Below are 18,395 nucleotides of genomic sequence, written 5' to 3'. Positions count from 1 at the left end.
GCTTCCTTCCTTCCTTCCTTCCTTCTGAGTCAGCTAGATACTCCCCTAGGGGGACTGTCCCCTTAACACCCCTATAAATCCTGAAAGCAGGCATTCCCCTGGGGGGTATGGGAGGTCAGCTTGAAGAGGAAACCCCATTATTACTTCAAGCAACCAAGAGTGGCACGTGCCTTGCTGCTCAATCTGTGGCAAAAGGGAAAAACCCTGAGTGACCAAACTCCACAGTTTTCAAAATGCATAGCAACAGTTTCCAGGGAGAGTTAGAAACAGGGCATTGGGGGAGGAGAGAGGTGGGGAGAAGAGAAGGAGGGGTAGCACATTATTAATAAACACTTGAAGCACAATACCTCATCTGCATTTCAATACTCAGGCTGTGAAGGAAATGTCCTGAAAATGCCAGGCAGTCTACAGGGGTTAGTGTTGCATATATCCAACCTACAAGAGAGGAAGAAACGCAGGTGTCCGCAGGCTCTCCCACCTCCGAGGCAGCAGGACAAGCAGCCTCCCAGAACACCCTCAGCTGCTTCCCCCCAAGAGGCAAGGTGGGGTGAGGCCAAGGCCTGGAGAGACAGGTCCTTTCACCAGGCCTGGGCAAGAGAAAAGCCTTGCTCACCTCCTCTCCCAAGGCCCCTGATGTCAGCTATTTATCACAGGGGTGTGTCTGCCTTGCTTCCTCTGTACCAAGGTTGCAGGGTCTATAGTGCATCTCTGAGAGAAAGCACTGGGTGCACTGAGGAATCCAAGATTAAATAGATTGTCTCCATGCCCAAGCACCTCCCTGCCTAGGGAACAAGTACAGAGGGCCAAGTCGAAGGAGACATGGCAATCACAGAACTTTAGAACCAAGGGGACCCCAGAGATCATCTGTCTAGCCCCCCATTTTAGAAGTGAGAGGGGAAGTCACCTGCCCAGGTCACATGGTGAGTTAGTAAGAGCCAGGCTGGAAGCCTGTCTTCTGACCCCTGACACTCTCTCCACAACACCACACTGTTCCCTGCTCAGCGAATGCACAGGAAGAGGAGAGCCCTGAGCAGGCAGCTTCCCTGGGGCCCTTCCTCAGGCTGTGCACAAGCCAGGCAGGAACAACTCACTGCTGGGGGGAGGGGGTGGTGGTGAATCAGTCAGGCACAGTGTTCGGTGCCACTGACAACAGCCAGGGGCTTTGAGGGAAGCACCAGCTGTTTAAGCAGCTGTTCTAACATGGTATAGACACAGCCCTCCCAGACATAGCTTGGTTTAGCTTAACCCCTGAGGGCCGGGCTCAGTTACCTGTTGACAGGGAGATTGACACTGGGTTGGCTTAAATGGAGGTATCAACTGTGGTGGGGAGGGGCAGCAGTCTTAACAGCTAATTTTTTTTTATTTTTAATTAAGGGAGACCTGCAGTTCCCCCTGGAAACTATGGCTGTTCTCTCTATTCAGAAACCCATGAAATAGGGTCCCCAGTCTTGGCTTTTTGCCTATGCTGTCCAAATGCACCCATCTCTGGTGAGAGACTGTATGTAGCATGGATCCCGCATGCAGGTGACATGGACAGAGCATGGGAGTGACCGTGGAGCAGGCTTCATGGAATACTACGAGACGGGGGAAGGGGGGGGGGGGGGTGTCAGCCTAATATGGGAATGGGGAAGGAGGAGTGTGTGTTGGGGGGATCTTCAAGACAGGGGGAAGCAGGGAGGAGGAGAAGAAGGTCAAGAGGAGACTGCCTTCCTTTTCAGACTAGCAGCAGACGTACCTGAAGGGATGAAGAGTGTCTGGCCTTGCTTTACTGTACACTTGTAGCATTTGTCCACTTGGTCGGCAAAGAACATCTCACTGTGATTGGCTGCCGACTGCCATCGCTCATACAGAGAGAGATTTGCCGAGGCTGGTTTGATGAGATAAAAGATCTTTTCCCCCTGAACAAGAAAGAGCATCGTTAGGGAGACCTGATCGTTTTCCAGGTTACTGGATGGAATAGATTGAATTCTAAATGTTCTTGGACTCAAAGAAATCCCTCTTAGCAAAACTGGGAAGGAGACTACATGTGCCATGTGAAAAACATCCATGAGGGCATGAGTGACCCAGTTTGGGGCATCATATGCCTCTGAGATTGGATTTTTAATTTAAAGAAAACATTCCCCCATTGCTTTTCATGTGGCTTTCCCAGAAGCCTGAGCAGGTAGATCAATAATAATTATTATAATCATAACTTGCATTATATATTGCTTTAAGGTTTGCCAAGCACTTCCAAAATGTTATTTTATTTGATCCCCACAACTATCCTGTGAAGTAGGTGCCATTATTATCCCTATTTTTATGGATGAGGAAACTAGGTCTTAGGGCAGTTAAATGACCTGCCCAGGGTTACACTGCCAGTGCCTGAGACAGGATTTGAACTCAGGTCTTCCTGACTCCAAATCCAGCATTGTGTCAACTGTGGCCAGCCTTTTCATTAAATGCCCACTATGTGCGTAGCTCTGTGCTAAGGACTGGGGATACACAAATAAACATGCAGGCCATGCTCTCAAAAAGTTTACAGTCTAATGGGGGAAGAACAAATCCACAAATGATACATGCAAAGGAGAGAACCAGGACAGGACGGTGAGAAATCTGAGGAGGAGAGGCCGCTTTCAGTGGAGGAGATGGGCACAAAGAGATAGAAGGACCGAGAAATGTCAGAGGCAGCTTCACAAAGAGCCTAGCTTCTGAGTTGGGCCTTAAAGGTAAGAACGGTCTTAAGACAGGTGAGTTCCCATCTAACAACCATGTTCTTTCTTCACATTCAGCGATCGCCCACCTCCAAACAGTGCTGACCACCCTGACGGTCCTACCCAGGATGCCCCTCTGCCCTTCCACCTAGCCACATCCAGCAATTCCTCAAGACACAACGCGAGGTCTACCTCTTCTAAGAAGCCTTCCCACATTATTTAAGTGGTCCCCATTATTTGAAGCTCCTATTTTATGTATCTACACAATTCAAGCATTCTTCATCTCTCACCACATCTCCTCTAGTCCTTGCCTACAGGTGAAGTGGGCACTTTGGTTGGTTGACAGTAAGGCTTACCTTCAGTACATGGTACCAGGCTGAGGCCCCTCCAGAGTCTATGTGAAAGTCAGTGTAACTGTCCTTCACACAAATCAGGCAATACTTGGTCACTTTGGGTTTGGCCAGTAAGGCATCATCGGGCCAATAGTTTTCTACCCAGGATAGCTTTTTCACAATCTCTGGAGGTTCTACAAAGCTGGACATTCTGAAGGTAGAAGAAGGAAAAGAGGATTCAGTTAAAAAACAAAAAGATGCAGTGAATAAAAGGTGGGGGAGGAGGCAGAGGAGGACACTGGAAAGCTTATTCCCAGGAAGGCTCTTGTCTCATTGACAAGGCAAGTCTGAATACTTTAGAGAGCATCAGACTTTAGAATCAAGAGGATTTGGGTAAAGAATCCTGCCTTGGACATGGCCCAGCTGTGTGACCCTGGGCCAGTCACATTCCTTCTCTGAGGTGCAGAGTTCATATGGAAAATGAATCTAAGAGCCAGTTCCTCACAGGGCTTCAATAATGTATGGATAAAGCATTCTGCCAACCGTGAAGCACTATTTACTGGAAGCTATTCTCATTATGGGGGGGAGCATCTTTCCCCAAGGAGGCCGTTCTCTTGGAACCTTGAAAAGCAACAGTTTCCATCTTGGCCTAAATATGTGTTTTGTTTTGACCACTGTAGCACTGAAGAGAAAGCCTGTTGTTTTTCCCCCACACAACATGGGGCATTCTCAGTGTCTTTTAAACGACAGCATCTGTTCTTCAAGCTCCCGGCTCTCCCTGTTGCTTCTGCTTCACGTCAAATCTGGTTAGTCTATGTCTTGATTAAAATATGAGCAAGAAAGAATGGAAACTTTCACTCAGTTCAGAATTCACTGTCCTGGACAAGACACCAAAACACCTCAGAGGTGCCGGACAACGCGTCCCATCTGAGGACCATTCTACCTAGTCCAGGAAGTAAAGATTTTGTTCTACTACTGCCTCAGCAAAAAAAAAAAAAAAAAGGGGAGGGGGGAAACTATGAAATTTCTCTCTGAAAAGATTTCTGATCGCTGAACACTGATGAGAAATCCAGCCCACACCAGTGAGAGGTGAAAGCTAAGACGGTAAAGAAGCAACACCTGTGAAGAAAAAGTGGAGTCAGCTACCACTACTCTCTGACCATCTCACAGCCCCCCTACACTGGATTCCCTTTTCTTTCTGAAAAGAACACGTTCAACACGTTGTCTTTTTTCTGTGCTAACTGAGCTGTAGACATAGGATGTCTACTGGGGCAGTTTCCCTGGGACCTTCCTCTCCAGTAATGGGAAGATTACCCCGGAGAACTGGAGGGCTTTGCCAAAGATTTATGCAATTAGACTTAGAACCCAGATTCTCTGACTGAATCCAGACTTTGTTTGGAGAACAGTCTCTTTCTCAATCTGCTGGCACACCTATCTTACACATAGACTGTATTTCCCCTAAACCTGTATTGCAGGTGGTTCACACAGGTTAAGTCTGATTTCCTCACTCCCAAGAATGGTGAACAGGACTTGGAGCAGGGAAGGGGCTTTAAAAATCATCTAATCTCAGTAGCTTTTCTTTTCCCTCCCTCCCTCCCTCCCTCCCTTCCTTCCTTGGTGGAAGCAATCAGGGTTAAGTGACTTGCCCAGGGTCACACAGTTAGATATTGTCTGAGGCCAGATTTGAACTCAGGTCATCCTGACTCCATGACTGGTGCTCTATCCACTTTGCTACCTAGCTGGCCACCCACTGGCTTATTTTAAAAAGGAGGAAATTGAGGGCAAGAGAAAGGTCAAAGGTCACACAATAAGTACAAGTAAGCCCATGACTAGAACTCAGGTCTCCTGTCTCCTACCCTAGATCAGTGTTCTTGCTTAAATATCACATTGCCTCCCATCCTCTGCTGCTCCTGTCTTACCCACAGGACTGAGCACAACAGGGGATGCTTGATAAATAATTATTGATGGTTGTGGTTTGAAGATATTTGCATTGTGTAACATTGAAATTTAAGCAAAACCTGGAATCACACCATATCTCCCTTTCAACTTAAACTGAATATCCTAACCATTTTGGGGTCATGTACCTTCAGAATAACATTTTTAAATGCAAAAAAAATAAAATGCATAGGGTCACAAAAGAAACCAATTACATTGAAATAAAGATATAATTTGTTTTACCATCCAAGTTCATGGATCCCTATGAAATCTATCAACAGACATGGACCTTGGGTTCAGAAGCCTTGATTTAAAGCAATTTCTCTCTCTAACTTCTACCAGTTCAATTTAGTTCTGCTTTCTGGATCAATCTAATCACTTGAGTCTAGTTGAGATGTCAATTCTCTTGGAAGGGATAGCATATTAAGCTGTTATCATTCATGGATACCTTAATGCAAATTAGTTTATTAGAATCTTTCTAATACAGGGCAAGTTCTGGTATGGGAGAAGAAAAAAGGTCTCTAGCACAGAGAACTTCCAGTGGGCCACCAGCCGAGGGGCACAGCAGGAAATTCTAGGTAGAAGAGGGAAGCTTGGTGCCCCAGGAACTTTCTGGGCTACAAAGATACAATGGAATGGCAAGAGGTTATTTATCGAGTGGTATCAAGGACAAATCTGAGTAACTTTCTAATTTTCCATTCTTTATCAGAAGGAGGAAACAGAGACAGTCACACCCATCTCTCTGTGAATTACTGAGCAGCCCACAATACAAAATCAAAATAACAAGGCTGTCTACCATGACTACTCTTCCAAACCTGAGGCAGCCCCCAGAATCTGAGGGTTCCCAATTGATAATTAATCACAGAATTGGAAGGAACATCTGAGATCTTATCATCCAACTGGTACCCAATCAGGAATTACCCCTAAAGCACTCATGTCAAAGACAAGTCATCCAGTCTCTGTTTGAAGATCTACAATGAGGGGAAACCATTACCACCTGAGGTAGATCTAAATCTTGGAAGTTTTTCCAATGGTCAAGCCAAAATGTCCTTTTTAAAAATGTGCCTCCCCTGTTCCTAGTGCCAAGCATTCACAGGCACCTGGGGCTTTCCTTCATAGCCTGTCTCTGACTGAGAAGGAAAAGGCATGGAAACAGAGGGACAAATTTTCCAGACCACTGAGATCACAGGATCATAGATTGAGCTGGAAAAGAATTTAAAGGTCATCTACTCCAAAATCCTCATTTTACAGAAAAAGAATGGTGGATCAAAGAGGTCAATGGTCTTGTTCGAGGTCACATGGCTAGTTCAGTGTCAAAGATGGGATCTGAACCCAGGCAGCTCATCCTGACTCCGAGTCCAGAACTCTATCCTCTATGTCAGCTGTCTCTCATCTCACTCAAGATGTCTCAGGCATTTGAGGTCTAGAGAAGAACAAGAAATCAGGCCATTTCTAAGAACTGGGGAAGAGATTTCCTGAAATCCAGTGTCACTCAGCTACTCATTAACAGAGGGAGCCGTAGTCTGCCGAGGGGACAGAGATGCTTCTCGTGTCTCCACAAAGGCTCCCTGGGCAAGGCTGGCTCACCTGGTGTCAGAAAACTCCAGGTTGGTGACGTTGAGGACCCGCTTCCGGTTAGTGCTATAGTAGTAATCCACAAACTCCTTCAGTTTCATCTTGCAGTCTTTCTGCTTGGTGACATCGGTCACATCCACACTCCTCTCTGGGCCTGAGGAATTCAAGAAAGAGAACAATGAGTCCCACATCTCAGAAGTCAGGAGCCGGGAGTCGTTAGGTCTGGCCTGAGAATCTCTGAATTTCACAGAGGGATGAGACCAATGGATGAGGTCATCGAGTCTAGGCTATACCTGAAGAAAAATGTACTCTAGAATCTATCTACTCTTGTCATCAAGCTGCTGTTTTAGATGGGGGCATGGCTGCCAACAAGTAAGGGACCCATACATGCACAATACAGACAGACATTGGAAGGAGAAACAATGAGACGTGTCTGTCTGACAGAATTCTAGGGCTCTGGATTCTAATTCTACTCTCAGTCAACCTTACAAAATAAGATAAAAACCCAGGGTGCTGCCTCCCCTTCTAAGGAAGTTTAAGGCTTCAGTAACCCAGTAGAAGGTGAGTTTCCTGAGGGCAGGAATGGTTTCTTTTTTGTCTTTGTCTTCTTCATGCCTTTCTTAGCGCCTGTCACATGGTAGGATTCCAGTAAATGCTTGTTGTATTGCATTGAGTTGAATTTCCTCTGACCCCTTTTCTCAAAGGGGAGGAATTTTAGGATCCCACCACTTTGCTGCTTGCTATTTTTCATCACAACCCTGAGAGGAGGGTAAATGTTATTGTCTAGACTCTAGACCATACAGAAGTAGAACCTACACAGGGAGAGCAGTTCAGTGTGACAAGTTGAAAGTCAACTGTCCAGCCTTGCAGAGAGCTACTGGCTCAGGGCAGATGCCTCTGGTCAGCATATCCTGAGTGGGGAGATTCTAGAGTACATTTTCAGGGCCATCTCCAGTAGTCCTGATCTAATCTCCACTGGACCCAGCTGGCTCCAGAGACAAGAGTGAGGCCGATGACTTTGCACAGCCCTCCCTCACTTTAATCCATTTCACTTGTATGTCATGGCATCACCTCCCTGATGGCATAGAATGAAGGACAAACAACAACAGCCACCCACACCAGAGACCTGACCCTGAGGAACTTCTGCTCTGGGACGCCATTCTCCTGATTGGTGACTGCCCTTTGGACCATTTTTTCAGAAGAAAAAAAGAACATTCCTGCTTCACTTCCTTCTCTCTTCTCTACCCACCTCCTCCAGTCTTCACACTAACCAAGTGAAACCTCCCCATATAGCTCTGGAACATGAACTATGATCCAATCAACTGCCAGTATCTCATGAATGTGTCAGTCTGTCAGTCTGCTCACTTACGGCCCCATGTGCCATCCCTGAAAGTTTCTAGTTACAAAGTACCTCTCCCTGGCCACTGCTTCTGTATCTGAGGTGCAGATTTGCAGAGAGGAGAAAGTCTTTGTTTTTGTATCCACACTCCCAGTACTTAGCACAATGCTTGGCACATAGTAAGTGCCTAATAAATACCTTTCCATCCATCATTCCATCCATTCATTCATTTAGAAGGATGTTCCAAGACTGCTTGTGCAAAGAAAGGCACAGCTGGAAGACAGAGTGCATGATGGCAAGTAATGGGGAATTAGTGAGGAAAAGGAAGGTGGAGTCAGATGGGGAAGGACTTTACCAGAGAAATTTGTATTTTATCTTAGAAGCAACAGAGAACCACAGGGACTCAAGTACAGGGGTGACATTATTCCCCCAGGTAAACATTCTCATCCTCTCTCCTCTGGGTGTGTATGTGTGTGTGTGTGTGTGTGTGAGTGTGTGTATGTCTCTCAGTGTGTGTGTCTCTGTCTGTCTCCATCTCTGTCTCCATCTCTATCTCTCTCTCTGTCTCTGTCTCTCCCTCTCAGCACAGAGTGCTAACACATTAGGAATAGCATATGGCAGCTGTGAAGGGCAAAATAGAACCATGAGGATCTACCATCCAGTCCCAAGATGACTTTACTCAACCCTCTACTATGCTGTATACATTTAGTAGTACCTCCTGTGTACAAGGCACCATAGAAATAAAAAGACAAAAATGAAACTGCCCTCAAAGGAGCTTATGAACATTCTACTGGAGGTAAACAACACCTATGCAAGTAAGTAAATACAAAAGGAGATAGAGGGAAAGGGAAAGAGGGAGAAGGAGAAAGACAGAGAAGGGAGGGAGAGAGAAAGGGGAGGGGAAAGGAGGGAAAGCAGGGAGGGGGGAAGAGAGGAAGGAAGGAGGGAAGGGGAAAAGAAGGAAGGAAAGGAAGGCAGAAGGGCTTCACTAGGTGGCCAAAGGAGACCATGGCACTAGAAAGGGTAAGAACTTCAGTTCTGCAGCAAAGATGTTAGTCACAGGGCAGCAATGCTCCTGAGTAAGGCTTGAGTCAGATTCAAATGGCATTTGGAACTTTATGTAACAGGGACATATTTAGCAAAACAAATAAAAATAGAATAAAACAGAGATAACATTACATTTTAAAACTGAGCCAATATGCAGCTGGCAGGGACCCTAATGTACAGATTAGTGCCCCCCCCATGTCTACTTGAGTTTGACACCCCTGGTCTACAGGATTCACTGACTGCATAGAAAAGATGAGCTCAGACAGATTTTTACACTGGAAATAGGCTTTCAGATAACTATCACCCTTTTCTACTGTTTCTTTATTCTTTTAAGTGTTTCTCACACTAGGGATCAAGGGCCCAAACAGGTCCAGAGTGGGCTAAGGGGATTGCAGGGATAGCAGCGCTCTAAGAGTTTCAAGCACCCACTCGGTACAAGCAATAGCGGAAAGGTGCATTACATCCCAGGTGAACTGGCTCCCCTCACCTTCTGGGTGGCTTTCTGATTCAACTCCTGAGAAAGCAAAAGCCTTGTGCTTTGGGTCAAGAAATTATGCTGGGCCTAAACCTATGAATAAGGGCATCGCAAAATGGACAAATTGGAGAACTAAAGAAACATAATATGAGTTTGTGCCACTTTATACAGTAATTGTATTCCTGAAAGGTTGTGTGGAATTGCTGGGGAGAGGAAAGGGAATGAGGAAGGAAGGAAGGAAGGAAGGAAGGAAGGAAGGAAGGAAGGAAGGGAGGGAGGGAGGGAAGGACGGAGGGAGGGAGGGAGGGAGGGAGGAAGGAAGGGAGGAAGGGAGAAAGGAGGAAGGGAGGGAGGGGCAACATTAAAAACGTCTTTCATCACTGAAAACCTGAAACATTTTAAAAACATATATTAGAAAAATAGTACATAGAAGAAAACATGAGGACAAAAACAAGCAGGACAGTTTTGTTACCATTGTAATAAACTGTCACTTAAAAATTATATGTAATAAAAATTCACAGTTTTATATACAATCCTCTTTGCCTGTTCAATGTATGCTAAAATAGTCATGTTTTTTGTTTAAGTTTGTAATAAAACCTGTTACATGTAAAAAGAAGTTTGTCAAGCTGAATCAGATTTTAAATGTCTCAGGATAACGTATAAGGAACTCTATGATGAATTAATTACATCTTAAGTGAAAAAAAAATCTTTACAAAAGCGAAAGCTACAATCTGTCTCTTCCCTTTCCTCTAGTGATTTCTCACTCCTCCCTTTCATTCATTCTGTGTTGTTGCCATACTTGCCTTCTTGCTCTTCCCCATATACAACATTCCATTCCCCACCTCCACACCTTTGCACTCCCCATGCCTGTAATGCTCTCCCTCTTCACCCCCAGGGTTTGAAATCCCTTGTTCCCTTTGAGACTCAGCTCAAATACAACCTCCTACAGAAGATATTTTCTGATACAACCCTCCTCCCCCAGTTATTAGTTCTCTTATTTCCTCAAAATTACTTTATATTTACTTTTTGATACACTATGCATTACTTATATTTTGTATATTTCTAATATTTTATATACTGTGTATACTTATATTACATATATATATTTATGTATTACTTATATACTTATATCATCCCCAAACCATGACCCCAGAGTACAATGTGAGCTCACTGAGGGCAAAGATTATTTGGCTTTTGTCTTTGGTCTGCAGAACCTAGTACTACCTGGAGCATAGGACTAGGGACTGAATCTTTGAATTCATTGCTTTGGGGAACTCCATAATGAAGACCTTATCTCTGGCAATGCAGGTCACCATCTTCTCTGGAATGTAAAGTCTTACAGAGCCACACAGATCACTGAGAGGTCAAGCAGCTCACACATGCCCACAAGTATGGGGCAGGGGCAGGACTTGAACCCAGATGTTCCTGCTTTGGAGGCAAGCTATCTATCTATTCACTACAACAGAGCACTTCTACCTAGAGACTAGGAGGTGCTGAGTAAAGCGTCGGACATATTCCACCCTCCTTCCCTATGTCAAACATGTGGATCTCTGCAAATCAAATAGGACAATCAAGGCAGGAGGCCCACTCTCCCAGGGGCTATAGCCCAGCCCCACCAGAGACTGATGAACACAGTACCTACCCACATAGTTCTCAACGTCACTAACGTAAAACGTTGGGGCTGGGACAGCCAGCCCTAAGCCATCCTTCTTGGGCACCAGGATGGGCTCTGCGAAGCCACGGTCTTCCAGGTAGTCCAGGGTCAGCTGGCTGCCGGGCACTTTGACGACAACATCATCCGCACTGAAATGGAGGAGGGAAACACCAGGCTTACAAGAGAAGACATGCTCATTCATTCCCAAATGCCCCACCATGAGCAGCCAGTCCCTCCCAGACTAAGATCTTCCTAATGATACAGAAGACCAGAGACTGTACTTGGCTGCATAGGTTGGCACAAATGGTGAGAACTAAGCCTCCAGAATTCCTGAAGAGAGACCTAACAGTTTACATGTAGACAGCACTCTCAGGTCGGAAGTGCTAACCACTTTCATTCCTACTTTACTTCTGTGGAAACAGGCTCAGAAAAGTTAAGCAAATGGCTCAATATTACATAGAAAGTATTGGAGTTAAGCTTCAAACTCAGATCTCCTGACTCCATATCACTTTCCTGAGGACTTGACTGTAGAGTCCAAAAGTCAAAGAGTTTGGGGGCTTTCTCAGTAGCAGAGAGCTCCTCTGTTAATGCATCACAATGCTTAGGTCCCACGATTTCCCTCAAATACACTGTACCGACATCTCTGCCACTGATTAGCTGTGAGACCCAGCACAAATCAGTTGTGACCCATAAAAGAATAAAGCTGAATGTAAAGGATTTAGAGCAAAAGGACCTCAGAGATCATCTACTCCAGCATTCCCACTATAAAGATGAGGAAACTGAGACTCAAAGAGGTTTAAGGCAGCTAGGTGGTAGAGCTGAAGAAGCATCAGGACATGGAACCAGGAAGACCTGAGTTCAAATCATGCTTCAATCACTTTCTAGCTGTGTGGCCCTGGGCAAGTCACTTAACCTCTGTCTATGGAAACCTCAGTCTTTTCATCTGTAATTGGGAATAAAAAATAGCACCTATTTTATAGGGATCAAAATGATTTGCAAACCTTTTTTTTTATTTGCAAATCTTAAAGAGTTATATAAACACTATCATCATCATCATCATCATCACTGTCTATTATCATTGATACTACAACCGGCAGTTCCTAACCTTTTGTGTGTCATGGCCTTCTTTACCATTCAGGTGAAATCTATAGATTCATCTGAATCAAGTTGGTAATTGAATAAAATAAAAGATATAAAATTACAGAGATAGCCAATTATATTGAAATACGGCCAGAAACAACTTTCTTAAAAGTCCTAGGACCCAGTTTAAGAGCCCCAACCTCCATCATGCTGCCTTCCCTCCCTGACCCAGTGAGGGTGCTAAGACCAGAGGGCTGCAGTGACTTGCCCAGGGTCACAAAGCTAGTAAGAAGCAGAATGTAAATCTAAGTCATTAAGCTTTCACTTCCAGCTGCTTGCCACTGGCTGTCCAAGGCCGGATAATTCCCGTGGTCCATCCCTCCTGCTCTAAGACACTAAGTTACTGGGGAATGAGGGTGGACAGCAGTTCTAGAGCACTGTTACTCAGAAAATGCCTTCCTCCTCCATCAGCCAGGACACTGCACATTAAATATCACCAAGAGAAATACCCTCCATGGCCCCTGGACCCCTGGCAGCACCTCTGAAATAGATGGATGAAGAAGAAACAGGAAGGCTCGGGGCTCCCTGCTCAGCTCCTGGTCCCAGGCACTGAACAAAGCATGTGAACCCACTAGGGACTTACTGATCTCCATTCCAGCTTTGACAGGACTCTGGACAACCCCAGTGTTAGTTCGTAGGGAGCAGATTTGTTTGGGAAAGGCCCAGCGGTGACTAATCCTCTCCTGCCCTCTACTGTGCATTCCCCAAACTACAGAGGACCAGCGGAGGACACCATCTCCCTAGAAGCAGAGACGCTCCCAGCTCTAAGCCAGAAGGGAAGGGGAGGGAGGGGGGAGGAAAGGAAAGAGAATGGGAGATGGGGAGGAGAGAAGAAGAGAAGGAAAAGGAAGAAAAGAAGGAAGAGGAAGAAGAGAAGGAGGAGAAAGTGACCTGCGAAGGTCACAAGGGGAAGCCCATCAGAGACAAGATTAGAGCTCAAGGCTTTGCTCCAGAGCCAGCATTCATTCCATACAGCCTCTAAATGGAGAGTAATGAGTCACTGCAGTGACTCCCCCCCACCACCTCAATAACCCAGCAGTCAGCCCACCATGGTTCCTGGGATCACAGATTTATATTCAGTAGGAATATCAATGTGATCTAGTCCAACCTCCCCCTCCCCTTTTTCCAGATGAGCAGCTGTGAAGCCCCAAAAGATCTACATCTTGTCCAAGTCCCACATGTGGTAGGTGGTGTAGATGATGATGCTGGGGTGTGAACAAAGGACCCTGGACTCTGTCTTCCATGCTCTTTCCACTGTAAGACACTGACTCTTACTGGGCTGACTGAGTGGGAGGGGGGCAGACACTGCCCTTTCGCTTAGAACCTGGGAACAGACCCATCTCCAGTGTTTTTCCTGCTGGGGAAAGAGATCAGAAGAAACACCAGGAAAGGCTTGTGTTGCCTGACCACTCCCCAAGGTTGGAGTCTCCCTATATCAAGTGATATAATATTTGTAGAGCACTTAGCCATGCCTGGAACATAACAGGTGTTTAATAAATGCTTGTTTCCTTTCCCCCTTCCCCCTAAAGAGTCAGAGAAGGATCCACAGGAATTAGAGTGGAAGGGGAACTTGGAGATCATCCAGTCGAAGGATTCTTAACCTGGTACCCCTTAAATTGGAAACTGTAATATTTTGATAATCATATTTCAACATGATAGGTTTCCATTATAATATTATGTATTTTGTTTTTCGCATTTAAAAATTATTATTCTGAGAAGGGTTTCACTGAGAATAGGTTTCACTAGACTTGCCCAAGGGGTACATAATAAAAAAGAGGCCAAGAACCCTTGATCTAGTCCAATGCCTTCATTTTATAGATGAGGAAACTGAGGCCCACAGAGGATAAGTGACTTGCTAAAGGTCATACATGTAACAAGTGACAGTGCCAAGGAGTGAAACACAGGTCTGCTGACTTCAAGTCCTTCCACTATTGATTTGCTACCCATAAAGGCTGAACTGAAGAGAGAAGGTAAGGTAAAAGATTGAAAAAGGAATCATAGCCATCATCAGAGATCAGTTACTGAATGAACAAAGAGGGAAGGGAAGTAGATTATGGACCCTTATTGTGGCACTGAGATATGTTACTGACACTGAAGGGTACACTGGAAAAGTTGCTTGAATAGAACGATAGTCCCATTCCTTTGCATGGTGCTTCCCAGGGGGCAAAGCATTTTCCCATCAATTATCTTATTTAATCACCAGAGCATCCCTGTAAGATCAATAGACTAATCCATAATCATTCATTAAGTGCCTTTCATATGCTGGGCACAGGGTGAGGCTCTGGGAACACAAAGTATGTTCTCAAGGAGCTTACATGCTAAAGGGGCACAAAACAGAATCGAGACAGACAGGAGAGGGGGCACGCGTAAGGAAACTGAAGACTGGAGAAGTGTAAGCCACTTGGCCAAGGCCACCTTGCTAGTCAAAGATAGGAATGGGACTAAAATTGAAACTGGTCCAGACTCATGGCATCATCCTTGCCACCCCAGGTGGCTTTGGAGGTCAGAGGGTAGAAGCCCCTGAGAGCTAAAGGAAGCATCTCAGTTAACTTTCCCCCATGACACATAGGGAGACGGCAGGGGCTGAAATGTTCTTTGGTGACTAGAATTAAAGGAGATACACACATGGGAGATGTGAAAGACCAAGGAAAGAAGAGACCCCCACCTTCCAAGATATACAGAGGTTTCAACCACCTCATGTTCTTGATGAGACCAGGAGTCAGGGACAGAATCATTGCTCATTCCATGGGTAAATTCTTGCAGGGACAGGGGTGAATGACTAATAATCCTGGAATTATGGAATTGTGAAAATAACATGGAGCCATTGAGGAAAATGCTTCAGATCACTAATAATTAGAGAAATGCACATCCAAAGCAATTTGGAGGTGCCATGTCATACTAATCAGACTGGCAAAGTTGACAAAGAAGGAAAATGGCCAAGGATGGAGGGTCTTTGGGAAAACAGGTAAACTAATGAACTATTGATGGAGTTATGAATCAGTCTGGCCATTCTGGAAAGCAATTTGATGCCCAAAAGTTTACTAAACTGTGTATACCCCTCAGCCCAGCAATACTGTCACTAGGTCCCTACCCCAAAGGGATCAAAGAAGGGAGGAGGACCCCTATGTACAAAGATATTTGTAGTGGCAGAAGAGAAAAAGGAGGTGGTAACCAACAAAGGATGGAATATGAATGTAAAAGAATACTAACGTGCTGGAAGAAATAATGAAATGGACAGCTGCAGAGAAACCTAGGAAGACCATCTGAGGTGATAAAGAGTGAACAGAACCAGGAGAACAATGCTGATTATAACGACCACATTGAGAAAACAAATCACTCGGCAAGACTTAAAAATCCTGATCAATGCAATGAGCAAACACCATCACAGAGACCGGTGGTGAGGAACATACCTCCCTCCTCAGAGGTGATGGACTAATATCCAGCAGGAGATTCATTTTGGTCCATGTGGGGTCGGTTTTGCTTGGCTACACGTATTTATCACAAGGGCATTTTCTTTATTTTTTTCCCAATAGAGAAGGGTGAGATAGGAAGAAGAGAAAATAAATGCTTACTAATTGAAAATTTATTTTTCAAGAAAGCACTGGGGAGATAATACATCTGTGCTGTGGTCTTGGATCTGCTGTGTATTAGCTGAGTGACCCTGACAAATCATACCCCTTCTCTAGGGAAGTTTACTTCTCTGTACAACGAGAGGAGTGGGGCTACATGATTTCAAGGGCCCTTTCATTACCTTGATCACCTGCCATCGCACCAATAGCAGCCCAAGCGGTCCATGAAGCCTTATTCCCATTCAAACAACTTCAGGGCTCCCCGTCATCACCTGCCACACTGGGGGCAACTTTCCCCAAGTTCCCATTGTCAATGGCAGTGGAGCCAAGCTCCTCACTACCACAGGAGAATCACGTAAGCATTCATCTAGGCAGCCCCTTTAAAACTCTGATGGGATGGCAGGTTTTAAGGGAACTACCATACTTAAAACTGCCCAGAGCTAAAACGATCTCTGGCTCCAGATGGCCAACGAAGAAGTTTTCTATGAAAAGTGTTCAGATGTGCTCAATTGATACATACTGCCAGCAAAATACCTGAAATACAATGACATGACCACAGGTTGCAAAGAAGGACAAGCGCCCAGGCTGTCCTGGCCCTCCCAGCTCAGAGACAGCTAAGGAGTCTCTTTCTCCTGAGTATGCAAGGATATATGGAGGTATGAGTGCATCAGGAAAAGGATGCTGAGGTCCCACATACACGCAAAAAAATTACAGCAGTGCTTTTTTTTTTTTTTTTGCTTTTTGGAGGGCAATTAAGGTTAAGTGACTTGTCCAAGGTCACACGGCTAGTTTTTGTGTTAACTGTCCAAGGCCAGAGTTGAACTCAGGTCCTCCTGACTCCAGGGCCGGTGCTCTACTTGCTGCACCACCTAGCCACCCCGGCAGTGCTTTCCTATAACAGCAAAAAACTGGAGGGAAAATGAGTGCCTAGTAATTGAGGAAAGACTAAACAAACTGTGATATGTGAATGTAATGGAATATTTTTTAAAATGTAATTGGGATTAAGTGACTTGCCCAGGGTCACATAACTACTACATGTTTGAGGTCAGATTTGAACTCAGTTTCCCCTGATTCCAGGGTCAGTGCTTAATGGAATATTACTGCACCAAAGAAAATGATGATGAAGAAAGAATTCAGAGAAACTCTGGAAGATTTTTATGAACTGATTTAGAGCAAAATCAGCATAACCAGAATAATTTACACCAAGGCCACAATAATGTAAAGGGAAACAACATTCAGAACTCTGCTCAATGCAGAGTTCAATCATGACTTTCCAAGTCAAGAGACATAGAAGCACATCTACACCAATCAGCAAAAAGGTGGGGTACAAGAGGTGGAGAATGAGGCATACGTTTTTTGGACATGGCCGGGTTGATTTGTTTTGCTTAAATATACTCATTTTTAACACGAGAGGCAGCTGGGTGGCTCCATAGTGCACAGAGCACAGGATCTGAAGTTAGAAAGGCCTGAGTTCAAATCCTGCCTCAGATACTTACTAGCCAAGTGACCCTGGGTATATCACTTAACATCTACCCTACTGGGTTTCCTCATCTGTAAGATGGGGATAATAGCACCTACCTCTCAGAACTGTTGTGAAGATCAAATGAATAGATTAAAGTATTTTGCAAATCTTGAAGTGCTATATAAATGCTAGCTATTATTATTTTAACAAGAAAGGCTTCTATTGGGTGGCTTTGAAGCAAATCAATAGGAATTGATGGCACTGTTCATTTTTTTAAAGAACCTCAATAAAACTTTTTTTAAAGGGGGGCAGGGAGGGAATCCAGATCTAGAGTTATAGGAACAAGGTTCAAATCCTGGTTCTGCTACTTACTAGTGTGATAGTAATGGCAATTAAAGATTCCCCTGTATTGGCTTGGTTTTCAAATTGATTGTGTTAAAACCCAGAGTTTGTTAATCCCACCTGTGGGATGGGCTTGTTGATGTGAAAAGAAAGTCCTGAACTGGGAGGAGCTGGTGATGTAGATTTGGAGAGACACTAGAGAGAGGCGGAAGATTTTTTTTTTTGGAAGCAGCACCTCGTGGAGAGAGAGAGACTAAGAGAATTGCTGGTGGCCGCTTTGAATTGCCCTGGACTTTTGAGACCTGCCCCCTGAGCTGCCAAGGACTGAGGAGACATGGCTGTTTTGCTGGTACTTTGTCTGTCTGTTTTGATGTTGTTTTGCCAGATTTGTCCACTGGTGAAAGACAGTCCTTTTGTTGAAGAAGTCCTGGAACCTGGCTGTTCGCTAAGAAGGCCTGCGACTGTCCTGCAGACAGAGAGTGAATACTGTCCACTGGTGAGGGACAGTGCTGTTGTTGCAGGGGTCTGGGAGCCTTTCTGTTGGTTCAGAAGCCCTGAAGAAGGATTTTCTTGTTGTATGTTTACAGAAATCCTGGGAGAGGGCTTTGCTAATGTGTTCAGGGGTTCTAGGGCTGTTCTACAGACAGAGGATAAATTCATGAAGGGACTGGCAATGTATCTTATGGCCTTGCTAAGCCTTGTCTCCCCAGGAACTAAGATTGCTGAGAACTTGCCTCCTGTCAAGATGAAGAAAAGACCTCCATTTGGGTATTAGGTGCTGTGTTTAGGGGTAGATTCAATTGTGATCCAGGGGTGGGGAACTTTTGACCTTATT

General features: G+C 45.0%; 1 protein-coding gene across 3 annotated transcripts in view; it reads right to left on the bottom strand.

Moving 5' to 3' along the window:
* PHF2 (PHD finger protein 2) overlaps positions 1–18,395 on the bottom strand; it is a 211,120-nt gene that overhangs the window by 51,245 nt on the left and 141,480 nt on the right. For all 3 annotated transcript variants that reach the window (XM_069083754.1, XM_069083755.1, XM_069083756.1), the window contains exons 4-8: positions 11,036–11,196; positions 6,545–6,686; positions 3,047–3,233; positions 1,736–1,898; positions 348–435 (exon numbers count right to left, since the gene is read on the bottom strand). In XM_069083754.1, coding sequence (XP_068939855.1) covers positions 348–435; positions 1,736–1,898; positions 3,047–3,233; positions 6,545–6,686; positions 11,036–11,196 — 741 coding nt within the window. The remainder of the gene's footprint in view (positions 1–347; positions 436–1,735; positions 1,899–3,046; positions 3,234–6,544; positions 6,687–11,035; positions 11,197–18,395) is intronic.

The sequence above is a fragment of the Petaurus breviceps genome, unplaced genomic scaffold (assembly GCF_028583685.1).
Source record: "Petaurus breviceps papuanus isolate PSGF00001 unplaced genomic scaffold, PetGlider_PUasm1.0 174, whole genome shotgun sequence".
NCBI lineage: Eukaryota > Metazoa > Chordata > Mammalia > Diprotodontia > Petauridae > Petaurus > Petaurus breviceps.
Note: the sequence above shows the minus strand (reverse complement) of the source record. Positions and strands in the feature narration are given on the sequence as shown.